Source organism: Seriola lalandi, unplaced genomic scaffold (assembly GCF_002814215.2).
Source record: "Seriola lalandi dorsalis isolate HSWRI2012SDOR001 ecotype SW California unplaced genomic scaffold, Sedor1 jcf7180002054554, whole genome shotgun sequence".
NCBI lineage: Eukaryota > Metazoa > Chordata > Actinopteri > Carangiformes > Carangidae > Seriola > Seriola lalandi.
Window position 1 is genome coordinate 760875 of NW_019525107.1, and position 13824 is coordinate 774698.

At 44.5% G+C, this 13824-nt stretch overlaps 1 protein-coding gene across 1 annotated transcript in view; it reads left to right on the forward strand.

Annotated features, from left to right (window-relative positions):
- itga5 (integrin, alpha 5 (fibronectin receptor, alpha polypeptide)) overlaps nucleotides 1–13824 on the forward strand; it is a 34816-nt gene that overhangs the window by 18150 nt on the left and 2842 nt on the right. The window contains exons 15-29 of the mRNA XM_023415589.2: nucleotides 407–520; nucleotides 1899–1954; nucleotides 2383–2540; nucleotides 2775–2912; nucleotides 5472–5539; nucleotides 7048–7198; nucleotides 7304–7396; nucleotides 8557–8636; nucleotides 8787–8867; nucleotides 8970–9075; nucleotides 9434–9592; nucleotides 10227–10334; nucleotides 12622–12735; nucleotides 13435–13536; nucleotides 13625–13747. Of these exons, the coding sequence (XP_023271357.1) occupies nucleotides 407–520; nucleotides 1899–1954; nucleotides 2383–2540; nucleotides 2775–2912; nucleotides 5472–5539; nucleotides 7048–7198; nucleotides 7304–7396; nucleotides 8557–8636; nucleotides 8787–8867; nucleotides 8970–9075; nucleotides 9434–9592; nucleotides 10227–10334; nucleotides 12622–12735; nucleotides 13435–13536; nucleotides 13625–13747 (1651 nt within the window). The remainder of the gene's footprint in view (nucleotides 1–406; nucleotides 521–1898; nucleotides 1955–2382; nucleotides 2541–2774; nucleotides 2913–5471; nucleotides 5540–7047; nucleotides 7199–7303; nucleotides 7397–8556; nucleotides 8637–8786; nucleotides 8868–8969; nucleotides 9076–9433; nucleotides 9593–10226; nucleotides 10335–12621; nucleotides 12736–13434; nucleotides 13537–13624; nucleotides 13748–13824) is intronic.

Below are 13824 nucleotides of genomic sequence, written 5' to 3' on the forward strand. Positions count from 1 at the left end.
GGGGGGGGTGTCTAGCCTGGCTCTGTCCAGAGACAAAATATTGACCTGCCAGCACTTATATAGTATATATACTTTACTATTACAATTTACATATTACATCTTATAATCTTATCTGTATAAAAACAGAGATGTAGTGATGATAAAAATACAGCTGGATAATTTTACCTTTGGACAGAGCTAGTTGACTATTTCCCTCTCTTTCCAGTCTTTATGCTAAGCTAAGCTAACCTTTAACACCAGAAAGTTATGTGAGTGGTATCAATCTTCTCGTTTAACTCTCAGGAAGTGAATTATCATGTTTCCTAAAATGTCAAACTATTCCTATATGGCACTTTATGGCAAGAAAAGCAGAAATTTACTCTTTGACGACTGAGGCTTCAATCCACATCCTTTTCGTTACCCACAGATCTCGCCCGATAGTTAACACCAGTGCCTCTCTTACAATTTACCCCACCATGATAAACCCTGAAGAGAAGAACTGCATGGTCACCAGTGGAAACACCAGCATTCCCGTTTCCTGGTGAGTGTTCAGCTTGTCCAGTAACACACCACTCTGTTTCCTTTGACACTGCTTCAGTGCTGCTCTGTTGGTATTTGTTTGACCCAACTGTAAAAAGATGGGCTTCCCCATTTCTCCCATACATAAACATTTTTATCTTGGCAGGAAGTTCTGATAAAGAATGACCTTTCCGTCAGCAGTCACGGTATTAATTTGCACCGAGCACTGCTCTTATCTGACCTATTTTCAGAACGTCTTTTCATATCACACTGTTTCTGTTGAGGAGCAGAGAAATAACATGCTGAATAGCAGCATTGTTAGCCACTTTTCTTCCTCCAAATGTGCACAGTGTTCGGTTCCAGAAAAGTGGAGAGGAAACAGACGACGGTTGCTCGCTGCTCAACATGGTTGACACTGTGCTCATGTGTCTGCCCCCCCCCCCCTTTCCAGGTCCTGATCCATAAAGGAAACTCTTGTATACACATGTGTCTTGATTACGCTACGTTGCCTGGTGATGAGGACTTTTTTGGTGGGGGTGAAAGGAGAGCAGAGGGGATAATGGGGAGGGAGTGTGGGAGGGGAGGGGCTGGAAGGGTTTTTGCAGTTGCTTTGAATGAGATATTGTTTGGTGGTGGAACACAGCTGGGAAACATCAGGACACGTAGACTCGTGAGCGTGCGCACACAGCCGTGCAGAAACAGGCAGACACAGGAGAATATACACGAAGTTATTACTACTATTCGAAAGGACTCCTTGTATCCTCTGTGTCTTTCTGTCTCATTTTTCACTTCTCTTCCCTTTCCTGTGTTTTTTTTCTTTCAACACACTCCTGCTTTTGCTTTCTCACTACTTCTTCCAGTTTTTGCTCAGTGTGGGTTTACTTGTAAAAGGACTCAGGTTTTTTGGGGGTGGCAGACTTTTTGACAGTCTTGTGCGGCTGATGTCATGGGAGAGATCTACAGGCTTATATAGACAGCCATTGACTGGTCAGCGCTGAAACCCGAGTCGTTGCCCAATTTCACCCTTCTTAACTCTGCTATTTCTTTATATGTGTGTGTGTGTGTGTGTGTGTGTGTGTGTGTGTGTGGGGTGGGTTGGGGGTGGAAATGGGAGAGGCACGGATTTATCAGCCCGGCTGGCAAAAGCAGTCAGATGCCAGTATGTCTCCGAGCAATTGGCATTTTTTTCATAGTATTCATTGTATTCCCATTACGCCCCATGCCTTGTAATGTGAACCATGTAAGGAGCTGACACGAGAAAAGTGGAGCATGAGAGAAAGTGAGAGAACAAGTGAGGGCAAGTGAGGTGTCTTGTGTTCGTACAGTATATTTATACTGACTCTCTGCCATAAATGAATATGCTTCCCTCATCATGTCCTCGTCCCCTCTGTCCAAAACAGTGTCAACCTGAGTTTCTGCATATCTGCTGATGGCAAGCACCTTCCAGGCATCTTAGGTGAGCCAATTTTCCACATTTGTACTTTACTACAAGTGAGGAAACTATCAAATAGCAACCACTGGTAATGTTTTAAATCCATAACAGTCTGTAGGTTAAAGTGTTTTGGCAGGTGATGAAGTGCTTTGGATTTTCTTATGACAAAAAGGGGAGTACACGATGCCAAATATCCTCTGTGATCCATCTTTAATGATCAAACCTCCTCTGTGCTCAATCCCTTTCCCTATCAACCCTGAGTTATTATCTCTAATTACTTCTTCCTTGATATAGAAACGTCCCCTGTGCCATTATGTTTAAGTTACATTGACTACATTGTGTGTGTGCTTCATAGTATTTATGGAGGTGTTTTTTTTAAAGCTGTCATTACACGAGTCGCGAACATTCATCACGCCATGAATGCTCATTTGTGTGTGCGTTATGTGTTCCAGATTTCCAGGTGGAGTTGCAGCTTGATAGTCACAAGCACAAGCAGAAAGGTGCAGTGAAGAGGGCTCTGTTCTTGGATTCCCAGCAGCCCTTGTTGCAGCGGAGTGTGCGGGTTCGCCATGGCGAGCGCGTGTGCAACCACACAAAGATCTACCTAAGGGTATGTCCCCTCTCTCACTAATAATGTCATTATACATCCTGTGACCGAGCCATTTTAACAGCCGTAGTAAAATAAACCGGCTGAAAACGTGAAGAAAAGCAGGTACTGCATCAGTCGCTATAGTTTATTTTCAGATTTTATGCAGTCCTGGGACATTTTTGCACAACAGATTCTCACTTTTTTTGAGCAAATTGCATCTCATGAAAATGCTGGTATGTGTGTGTTCGACTGCAGGATGAGAAGGACTTCAGGGATAAACTCTCCTCCATTTATGTGGCCTTGAACTTCAGCCTGGATCCAAAAGCTGCAGCCGACTCCCGCGGCCTGCGACCCATCCTCAACTATCAGACCACCAACGTAATTGAGCAGAAGGTACGTTGATGTGTGATACATCTCCTATCCATCACGGTTTAACTAACCCTGGAGTTAACTACAGAACTTCTTGCATCAATACACAGCGGAGCAGTGTTCCCTAATAATGTACATGCGGTTCTTTGATTGCTTAGACTCATGCTCTCTGAGCTGATGATAAGAATATCCTCCACATTGAGTAATCATTCATATCACTGGCCAGCTACTCACCGGCTCTCTCCTCTTCCTGATGAAAGAGCGAGTCTGTTTTTTCGAATGTAAATTCTAAACTACTCTGCTGGGACGAGGTCCAGAGTGTCTGGAAAGCGGTTTTCAAAATGAAAATGTGAGGCATATGTACAGTGGAGTGTTTCCCTATTGCCAGCAGGAATAGCTCTCAGCCTGCTTGGCTGTGTAACAGTAACATAGGTGAGTTGTTCCAGAGCTGCAGACACACACACACACACACACACACCATGGTTGGTAGATATTTCAGGGTGGGGCACAGCCGGGCTATTTGCCCATCTGCCCATCGAAATCTTACGGCATTTAGCCAGTTTTCCTTTGGCAGTGAGTGGAGCTGGCTCAACATGTGGGCATCATTTCAGCTGTGGCACAGCGTGCACCATATGTGAGTTCAGCAACAGCCACCGGCTAAGAGCGTTTGGGGAGGGGCAGTTTTTATCTCCCTCCCTTTCTCCATTTGTTTCTATCTTTTTTCCTGTTGGATCAGGACTGAACCCTGTCATTGATGTCCTGCCTCCATATCAAAGCTGCTGGGCCTCCAACAGATGTGGTCTTTTGCTGAACCAAAACCTTGAGATGAGCCTGAGCTAAAATATCAACCTTAAACCTGAAAAAGCCCCTTTTTGCCAAAAACCCAAAGAGGGCAAACTTGATCTGGTGTGTGTATGTGTGTGTGTGTTTATGTGTGTGTAAAATAGGAGTGGGAGTAGTGTCAGGCTGCCAACATATTTCATTAATCTTGCTTTAGACTGTGTGAACGTAACAGTGCATAAACATTGAAGGCTGTCTGCTACACCACAGCCTTGGCCTTGATCAGACACATGATGCCCTATTGATTTGCACATATGCTTTGAGAATATGTGGCCGGCCATGTAACATTTCATTGACTCTGCCAAGTTCTTACTCTCTTCAAGCTGCAGTGAGAATGAGAGATGGTTGATGTGCTCGACGCAGTCTCACCCTCTCTCAACTTTAACTTATTCCACATGTTTCTATGAAGAGTTATGGCACTATGATGGTCTGTTAATTACCATCATTCCCAGATCCTGTACCCGGAGATACATTTGTGCAAAACCAGAAAGGATCCCGGTTGTTGTCACCTTTTCTTTCTTTCTTTCTTTTTTTTTTTTTTACAACTTGGAAATGGCTGAAACCGGGCATCAATGCACCCATTGTTCTTAAAATAATAACATCTGACCAAATGAGTGTGACATTGATTAATGGGGAAACTCATTTTGCCAAGTTAGCCTTTTGATTTCCCTGCATGATGCTTGCTCTCATTATGTCACATGTTTATGTCAATGTTGTTGTTCAACTTCTGCGACGGGCCTACGAATGTCGTTCTCCTGCCCTGCGCACACATACAGGCCAGGGTGCACATGTGGCCAACTTAGCATGGTGGTTACCATGGTGTCCATAATTAGAACCCCTGGATGGTGTAATGACAAGCGGGGGAGCTCGGCTCTCTCTAATCACCTCCTCCGTTTCTATTCATTACGCTCACCGTCATGAGCATCATCACACTGTCACAGTCGCAGTGGGATGCAATTTAGCAATCCGCAGGGCTTTCCCTGCTGCGGCTCCGCCACACGTTCAGCGGTCGTCCACTTATCCAGTAGTGTTTCTGTTCCTTTCTTGTCTTTCCCTACACTGCAAATCCCTGAACCCCCCCCTCTGCTTTTCAGGTCAACAGAGATATCCTGTGTCTCAGAAAGTTCCTCTAGGATGCAGGCTTTCCCCTTTTCCATATGATCATATACTGCTGCGGTTGGCTGGGTGGCGTAGCATGTGGTGAAAGCGCGGTTGGCCACAAAGCGCTGTGATGTGGGGCGCTGGTGAGAGCTGGCAGCCCTTTTTGCTCAGCTCCACAGGAGTATGTCCTCTAGGTCTGGGTTGGACCCCGTTCATCATTTCCTCCTCTTACGTCGCATACATAAAGTGTGTTTGTGTGCGCCGGGACAGCTGGTTCGGGGGTGTGTGTGTGTGTCTGCGCCTGTCATGACCTCACTCATTGTCCCTCTAAGCCATAGTATTGTGTGTGTGTGTGTGTATGTGTTGTTAACCGTCTGATGTGCGGTGATGATGTCTTGTAAATAAGGGGGACTGCAGCCCAGGTGTGTGTGTTGGGTGGTTGTCGGGAGGCAGGGGGTGGAATGTATTAGTCATACCACATGTCGCATCTTGCTACACACATCCTGTTGTCTCCTTTAAACGGATATCTGATTCAGCCTGTGTGCCTAATTCTCTTCACATGTACAAGAAGTGTGTTTTTAGTCTGAACTTACTGTGTGCTCATCATTAAAACCTTAATCACCTCCTATGTGCATCTTTCAGGCTCAGATTCTGCTCGACTGCGGAGAGGACAATATCTGTGTTCCTGATTTGAAGCTGGCAGTCCACGGGTGAGTCTGTTCATTTCCTTATGCGTGTTTGAAAACCCCAGAGCATATGAATTTCAGGAAACATATTCAAATGCAATGGATAATACATGGTGAACTGTGAACAGGGTAGCAGACAGTGAACTCTTCACCTCTTCTATTCAAATGGGACCTTGGATTTGAGTGCTGAAGCATAAATACAGCTGTTTTTGTTGTTCCGCTGCTTTGTTTCGTTTAGCATACCAGAGAGCGGCTGCTAATAGCCACACAGTGTTGCAGTGTTGTAGGTGTATACCGCCCTTCTGAAAACAGGAAAGCAGCTCTGCTCCACAGGTGCTACGACAAAACAGTTATGGGGAAAAAGACAGGAGAGATGAAAGGGATCTGTTGTGTGCCAGAGTCCCGGGCCTCGCCTGCCTCTGAAGCCATCAGGAGCACCATGCCTGCCACACTTTGATTCAAGAAATCTGTTAGCATTTTTCTCAGAAATAACAACCTCCCTGATACTCCCTTCTCTGCTCTGTCATTTTGATTTCACATTCCTATATTTATCTACCATCTGCCTCCATTTTTTTTGTTGTTTTTTTTTCAATGTATGGCTGATCCATCACATATGGAATAACCTGCTGGGAGTGCAGGGTTAGCGCTAAGCTCCATCCAAGTGCAACTGCAGAAATTGACCTGCAGAATGTGAGATTAGCGCAATTAAAATAATAGCGTGACATTTTTTTGTCTGCTCTGTAGCAAATTATTGAAGCCTAATAGCAGTTAGAGGGTCTGACGGGATGGGCATGATTTAGTGGAATTTCAGGAAAAAAAAAAGGTCTCCATCATTCCTGCAATGTTGTTTCTTCTCTTCCATTGCCAAAGCACATAACCTGTTAGACCAAGGGTCCCTCCGGGAAGCTTTAAGGTTTTGCGGTGTTTCTAATTTTGAGCCTTTGTTTGGTTTAAAAAGTGCGATGCCAGTTAGAATCAGACCACGGTCGACTGTCAGGCCGACAGGAGGATCAGCTTCAGAAATCTTCCCTCTCTTCACTCCTCCTGCTTTGCTTTATGAGAGGGGGCTGTAATTAAAAACGTCTGTGTGGCCCTCCATATGGAATTTCTCATTGTTCTTAGCTGTGGGGAGAGAGAGGTGGAGGGAGCAAGGAAAGAGGAGGTGTTTTACAGTCCTACGCTCTGTTGTACAGCACGTATGACTTTATTACCACATCGGAAAAGTTTTCATTTAATGGGAGGAAGGGGGGGGGTTCAGTGAGATGAATCTATTAGATTCCCTCCGCTCTGAAGAAAAATAGATATGCCAAGCACAAAGGCTGAAAATGTACTAGATTCATTAAAGCAACAACAATTTATTGCCCACTCTTCTGCCAGCAAACAGGAACAATGAATGTCATTGTTTACTCAGAATCCAAAACCCTAACATAACACAACTTTATTCCTACTCATTTGTCTAAACAGTCGTGACACCATTTAACCTGACAACTGACCCTATTAGTAATCGGTTGTTTCTTTGGTCGGGTCCCCAGGGACAGGAAGGAGGTCTACCTGGGTGATGACAACTCGCTGACCTTGACTTTTAACGCCAAGAATGAGGGAGAGGGAGGGGCGTACGAAGCGGAGCTGTATGTGGTGCTGCCCCCTGAAGCTGACTACAGCGGTATTGCCCGCAATAATGAGGTGAGTACAACTGCAAACACAGTGAAAACTTACAACTTCCAGGAACATATATGTATCTTGGGACTCTTTACTGGGATTTGACTGATTTGTCCTCTTGGTTCCCAGAGCCTGACGCAGCTGACCTGCAGCTATGAGACAGAGAACCAGACTCGATACCTCAGCTGTGATTTGGGCAACCCGATGAAGTCTGGAACCAGTGTAAGAACACTACTGTCTTTTGGTTGTTTTTAAGGGTTATAGTTTACGGCACTGCGTCTCAAGTGTATTTTAATAGTGGTAAGCAGGTGACACCATGTCATGGTTTCCTGGTCTTTGTTGGAAAAAAAGTTGTATGCCATCCTCTGGTTGGCTGTGAACAGCAAAGGAAATGTCAGTATGTGTCAGGAAATGTTGTGATAGGAAGTACAGAGTCCATCTGTGCCCTCAGCTCCCTGCTGGGCAGAGTTCCCCTTTTGAATGACAGAGTCATAAGCTGGCATGTTTTTAATGGGTCTGTGAAGGATGACTGTCAACTACGTGTTAGTGCTCAGTCCACAGAGAAATGCACACAGCCTGTTTTCAGAAACTGAGCCTTCAAACGAGCCGTCAGGACTTCAGTAACTTTGTGATGTCACAGCAAAGCAGTCACTCCCAGCCATTCCCCAAGCCCAGCCCACCTGGACCCACCATCCAACCTTGCAGGATTTGGTTTCTCTAAGTGTTTTGCCAATCAGAAGAGAGGCTCAGAGGCTCTCTTCTGATTGGCTCACCGACCTGATGTTGCTAGAGCTCCAGAGAGAAGCCTGAGAGAGGAGATTTAAAACTATATTGATATGGTTTTTGATGCTTTAAATCGCAAATATATTTTCTCATGGATATCAACACTTCAAATACACCACAGGAAAAGTGTAAAATATGGGACCTTTAAAAACAGATTGTTGTCATGTGTTATCTCTGAAGCTCTTTGATTGTATTATAGATAAAACGGTAGAAGTAGAGAGACTTAATATGGCAGTGATTTACTGGAAAGTGAAGGAGAAAACAAAATATTATTGTGCACTTCTGGAACGCACACACATACAGTATACTCTCTCATTCACCGTGTAATAAAAATTACTGTGCAAAATCCCTCAGATAACAGTATCTGTACTGAATGTGCATGCAAACTCTGTGGGAAACAATTGGATCTGAAATTATAATAACAACACAGCAAGTAGAGCATACAAACCTCATGTAGACATCCAGTAGTTTTTGTTAATGCAAAGTCTGTTACCTGCTTCTGTTATTTGTTAAGTTGCAATGGAAAATATTATTGATTGAGATCTAATTTTCTACATAATGATGATGATGATTAATATGTCTGATCTTCGTCTTTGCAGCTGTGGGCAGGACTGCGCTTCACGGTGCCACGGCTGAAGGACACACACAAAACTGTGCAGTTTGACCTGCAGATCCGCAGGTACGACAAACATTTATGTGAACACACCAATGAGAAACGAAGGGTTAATAGAACTTGACTGGATTCTGATCCAGCAGCACTGGCGTCCTCAGCTCTTGAATGATGTGATCTAATCAGAATCTTTTTCTCTTCCTGTCTCTGTTTCCACAGTAAAAATGAGAATAACTCCCACAGTGAGGTTGTGCCCTACAAGCTGGAGGTAGTCGTTCAGGCTGATGTCATTCTGCAGGGGTGAGCCGAGTATTAGGATTTCCTCATTCGAACTTTAGTAACTTCATTAAGTCTCCAGTGACTCCATACACATGTTCTCACACCGCCACTTCTCTTTTTAAGTGTGTCCCGACCAGATAAGGTCTTCTTCCCGCCGGCCAACTGGAAGGTGACCAAAAACTATGGGGTGGAGCAGGACGTTGGGCCTGCAGTGGAACATATCTATGAGGTAATCAGCCATAGCTGTGCAGACTCATTGGGGCTGAGCAGATTGGGTTGGAAAGCACATCTACTGTTCATGAAGCAAGTCAACTTCCCAGGGCAGCAATGAGGGAAAATCAAGAGAAAATGTACTCCAGATTACACAGTGTGATTTATTCTCATGCTGTGCAGATCCACTTTAACTTGGGTGACGTTAAGCAGAGCTCTACTCTAGGCAACTTATTTGTAGATTAAAGAAATATGTCAGATATAAAAGTTTCAGCGTGAGAGAAAAATCAGATGCAACCTCGCAGCTGTACTGCAGCTACAGCTCCTGAAGTTTTCTAATACTTCACATACTGAACTTTCCTATTTTCATTTTCCAGCTGGTGAACAACGGACCCAGTCAGATCAGCCACACCCTCCTCGAGCTGCGCTGCCCCCTCAGTGTCCAGGGTCACTCTCTCCTTTACCCCCTGGAGTTCTCCACAGAAGGCCTCATCAACTGCACCGCCGACAAAAACATGAACCACCTACGCCTAAAAGTGAGTGACATGTAGATGTGCGCAGATGCACACCTCTCAGGGTTCAAATGAGGCAAAGATCAGACAGTGACGGTCTCCCACCGATTCCCAGTCAGATATGTGATTAACGCTTGCCGGGCCCACACCCACCTCCTCCTCCCAGCTTCACAGCCCCACCCAGGACACTTACCCCACCACTGCTTTGAAGTTCCAGCTCTTCCCTATCCTCAGCACCCCCCCCCCAGCAACATACGTATTCATCTTCAATATCCAGCGATGCGCCCCTTATACCGAGATGTAGCTTTGGGATTTCGTGGTCAAAACATCAAATGCAGTTGTTTGTGTTTACATTTTAAGCTTGACAGATGTTGAGCAGGGCTGTGAGTGGTCATCTGTCTTAGCTCTGATTTAATGTTTTTTTTTTTTTTTTTCCCTGGTGAATTGCTAAGTGCGGCGTATTTCCACGGGAATACATGACGCGAACTGCTCACATGCTTCTGATTAATGACAAAAAGCCTCAGGGTCATGCTAACATTAGCTCTTATATTGACAGAAAGGGTGGTGTGCTCTTCTGCCTGGTGGGGTCAGCAGTATCTGTGTTGCCCTAATGGGAAATGTGTGCATGTGTTTGTACTCTCTCTCTCTCCTCCTTTAGCTCCAGCACACGTCCACAGAACCACCTATCCTGGCGCTGAAGGCCCATGACCACCGTGTGGAGAGGAGGGACGCCCACAGGAATCAGCTCACTCATTTGACTAACCTGGTAAGATGACTCACACTCGCATGAATGAACATTGTCCGGCCAAAAGGTGAAGTCTAATGTAATAGGTGACTTCAAACCTGGTGAATGAGGAGCTTGAGTTTACAGTTTAAGGTAAATGCTGTTACAGAAGATCAAGACTCTGCGTTAAGAGGCAGGAAGATGAAACAATATGTTTTACTGCGTTGCCTCAAGCGTGCAAATATGGACCTATTTTGGTGACACCGGCCCCACTCTTACATGAGGCCCCTGGGATTAGGTAATTAGCTTATGATGTCGTTAAAAGGGAGGGGTGAAAGGGCACAGGCCTTGTCCCTTTGTGATTAACATTAAAGAGCCTTTAGTAGTGGTTGATGGGTGGAGACGCTGAGAAGATGTTGGACATGGGAGGCTTTTTTTTTTTTTTTTTTTTGTCAGTGATGCACTTCCCTCTAATTTTCGGCTCTGGGTGTTGTGAGGCCCCCCGAGCCCCCCGCACACTGGGCCTATTGATAAACCCACCTGCAGGTAGCTGCTCCCTCTGCCTCCGTCTGTGGATACCTGCCTCCACCAAAGAGGTCTTTGTCTGTGCGCCCTGTTGCTCCTAGCCACGCTCGTTTATCAAGTATGTCCAACGACACGTTCGCATGAAGGACCCTATTCTCCTGTTTTGCCCGTGTCTGCACTTTTGTTTTTCACGCTCAGTAGGAGAAGACGTCCCTGGTCACAGTGTCTCTTTATTAAAGTGTGTTAGTGTTTAGCAATGCTTGGGTGAAGCTGTTGGCCTAGGTCAAAGTATGAGAATTAAAAATGACCTGCTCAGTCTTTGAAGAGCCAATCTATGCCTAGAGAACAAAAGACTGGTTGTAATTGCACTGATAATAGAAAGTATTTTATAATCATTTGGATACTTTTTAAAATTCCTGTTTTATTTCTCTCATTGTGTTTCAAAACTGATTGTCACTGATGTCATTTATTAACAACTTATTAATGTGCGACTGAAGCTTTGTTGTTTTATTAGTGAAACCCTCAAGTATTTATTCATGGAATAGCAATATTTATGACTGCACTATTACCAAATACAAAGGACAAACAAAAAAAGTTCAAATGTTCATGTTATTTGATTATGACTGATGCCACAACTTACACAAAGGATGTCAGAAAGTGGTACCATATATTTTTAATCGTAATTATAATTTACATTACTAATATGTATACCATGTATAGTGATGATTATTTTGTTCGATCAAGACTCAGAACTGAAACAGATTAAATTTACAAAGACACAAAACAGGATTATCCTCAGGCTAGGAGCAGCAACTTTCTTAGAATGTTTTTCAGAGAGATTTTCCATCAGCTGACAAATTGATAAATAAACTAATCATTTCATTTTTTATTTTGTCTTTTTTTATTTTTTTTTGTTTTACGAAGTGTTAACCTGTGCAGGCCCTGGGGGTGCAGCAGCTGTGTAGTCAGGCTGGACTGTTCTTTTATGAAGCTGTGGGAACAGCCTCCACGTCCCCCCTCCCCCAAGCTTTAGATCTTGACCACGTAATCCCACCAGGGAGGATATGTGGGACTTGAGTTTGAGGCATCTTTGGCACTGGACCATGTTCATGTCATTTCCACAAACCTTTGTGGCCCCGCTGCCCTGGAGCATTAAGGAGGTCTACCAGGAGGAAGTGGACTGATATGCTCCCTGTCTGTCTGAATACCCTCATTAAGTCTGTCTAAGACTCAGCCTAAAGGAGCTAGGCGGGTACTCTCCGCTCCTCCTGTGTTAGCCCAACATGGTCTAATAAGTAAACTAATGCGCTCCCGCAGGAAACCCGCCGAAACCTCTCCGTCTGGGGGTGGTCTGGCTACAGCAGCAGCTCTAAAACACGCTATGCGCAGGTTTTAAAATGTTCAACTTAACCAAGCTGCATTATGAGGATCTAATTAAGACTGTGTATTCTACAGTCTTGAGAAAAATGGGCTGGTTTTAGTGGTTGGGCAATAATGTGGAGAGCATGCTGCATTTTTACAGTCTCATGACATTCCTTCAATCTAATTCGAAGCAGGCATGGAATAGGGATCATAACATTGGACTCTTTGTTATATTTATTCGACCTGCGGCGTTAACAGGCCTGTTATTTGTCCTTCCCATATTTGCTTAGCCAGTTTTCACTTTTTCCTGTATGACTTTCACCTGCATTTAAGTCCATGTGACTCTGTTAGTTAACCTTTTGTGGGAATAATATGTTTTTTAAGATGCTATCTATGCACAAGAACGACATTAAACCTAACGCCATTCTCCTTGTTTCCACAGTCCTGCTCTAACGTGGAGTGCTGGTCGCTCCAGTGCAAAGTGGGTCTTCTGGAGAAAGGGACCACTGCTATCCTCAAAGTGCGCTCCCGCGTCTGGGCCGAGACCTTCATTGAGGTTTGTTGGAGATCATCCTTGCATTACAAACTCACTAGATATGTCCTGTTCATGAACACGTGTTCTCTCTGGAAGAGGGGAAAAGGCTGTGCACTATAGATGACTGTTTTCCCACCGGTGTCTGTGTATTTTTTCATGTCAGGATTTGGCAGGAAGTAAAAAGCCATTTTTCATTATAGCATCGAAAATAAAAAAGAAGAAAAAAAAGAAAACAGAGTTAAAACCTCAAATGTGTGGCTTAGCAAAGACAAATAGCTGCAGCTGTCAGTCTAACATATTCGTTTGTGTTGACTAGGCATCAGCATTGGTTGTGGATCAATTCTTAAGGCTACCAGTTTGTGGAGTCTCACATATTTGCCTCAACAAATGGGACGACAGTTGCTAACTGAGCATGCAGCTCGCTCCAGACTGGCTGTGCAGATTGCAGTTTCTACCAGTTTACATTACTGTCTTCCTTCCGTGTCTGAGATACACATACACTATTTATCACCCCCTGCATGCTGTAACACAAGGCATATGTGTGAATGTATTGAAAATTCATTATCTGGTAGTCACAGCTGCTCATGGGATAGGAATGCTGAGAGGATTTTCTTTGGCGAGATGCACCTGGTGTCTTTCGCCATCTAGTGCACATATAGGGAATTGCACCTTGCGCCGTTTGAATCTGATTGAGTAACTTGTGATGTTTCTTCCTTACAGAGGGCCTATAAGCATTACGTGCTGGAGTGCTTGGCCAGATACAGCGTGGAGAAGATGCCTTACGCCATCCTACCTAAACACTCACCCAGCGGATTCAAAAAGGTATTCAAGATCTTTATTCCAATTCAGAGGTATCATCTTCCCATTTGGTCAAACTGAAGCTGAAGACAAACTGTGCTGTCATCCTCAGGTGGTGACCCCAGTGGTGTGGAACAAGCCAGATATCGAGAACACGGTTCCCCTGTGGATCATCATCTTGGCCATTCTGGCTGGTTTACTGCTTCTGGCTTTACTCATCTACGTTCTGTACAAGGTCAGTGCTGCTGTGAAACAACGATTTTGGATTAAACTGATTGGGCCTGTGCACATTTTTATTTTACTTACTTACCT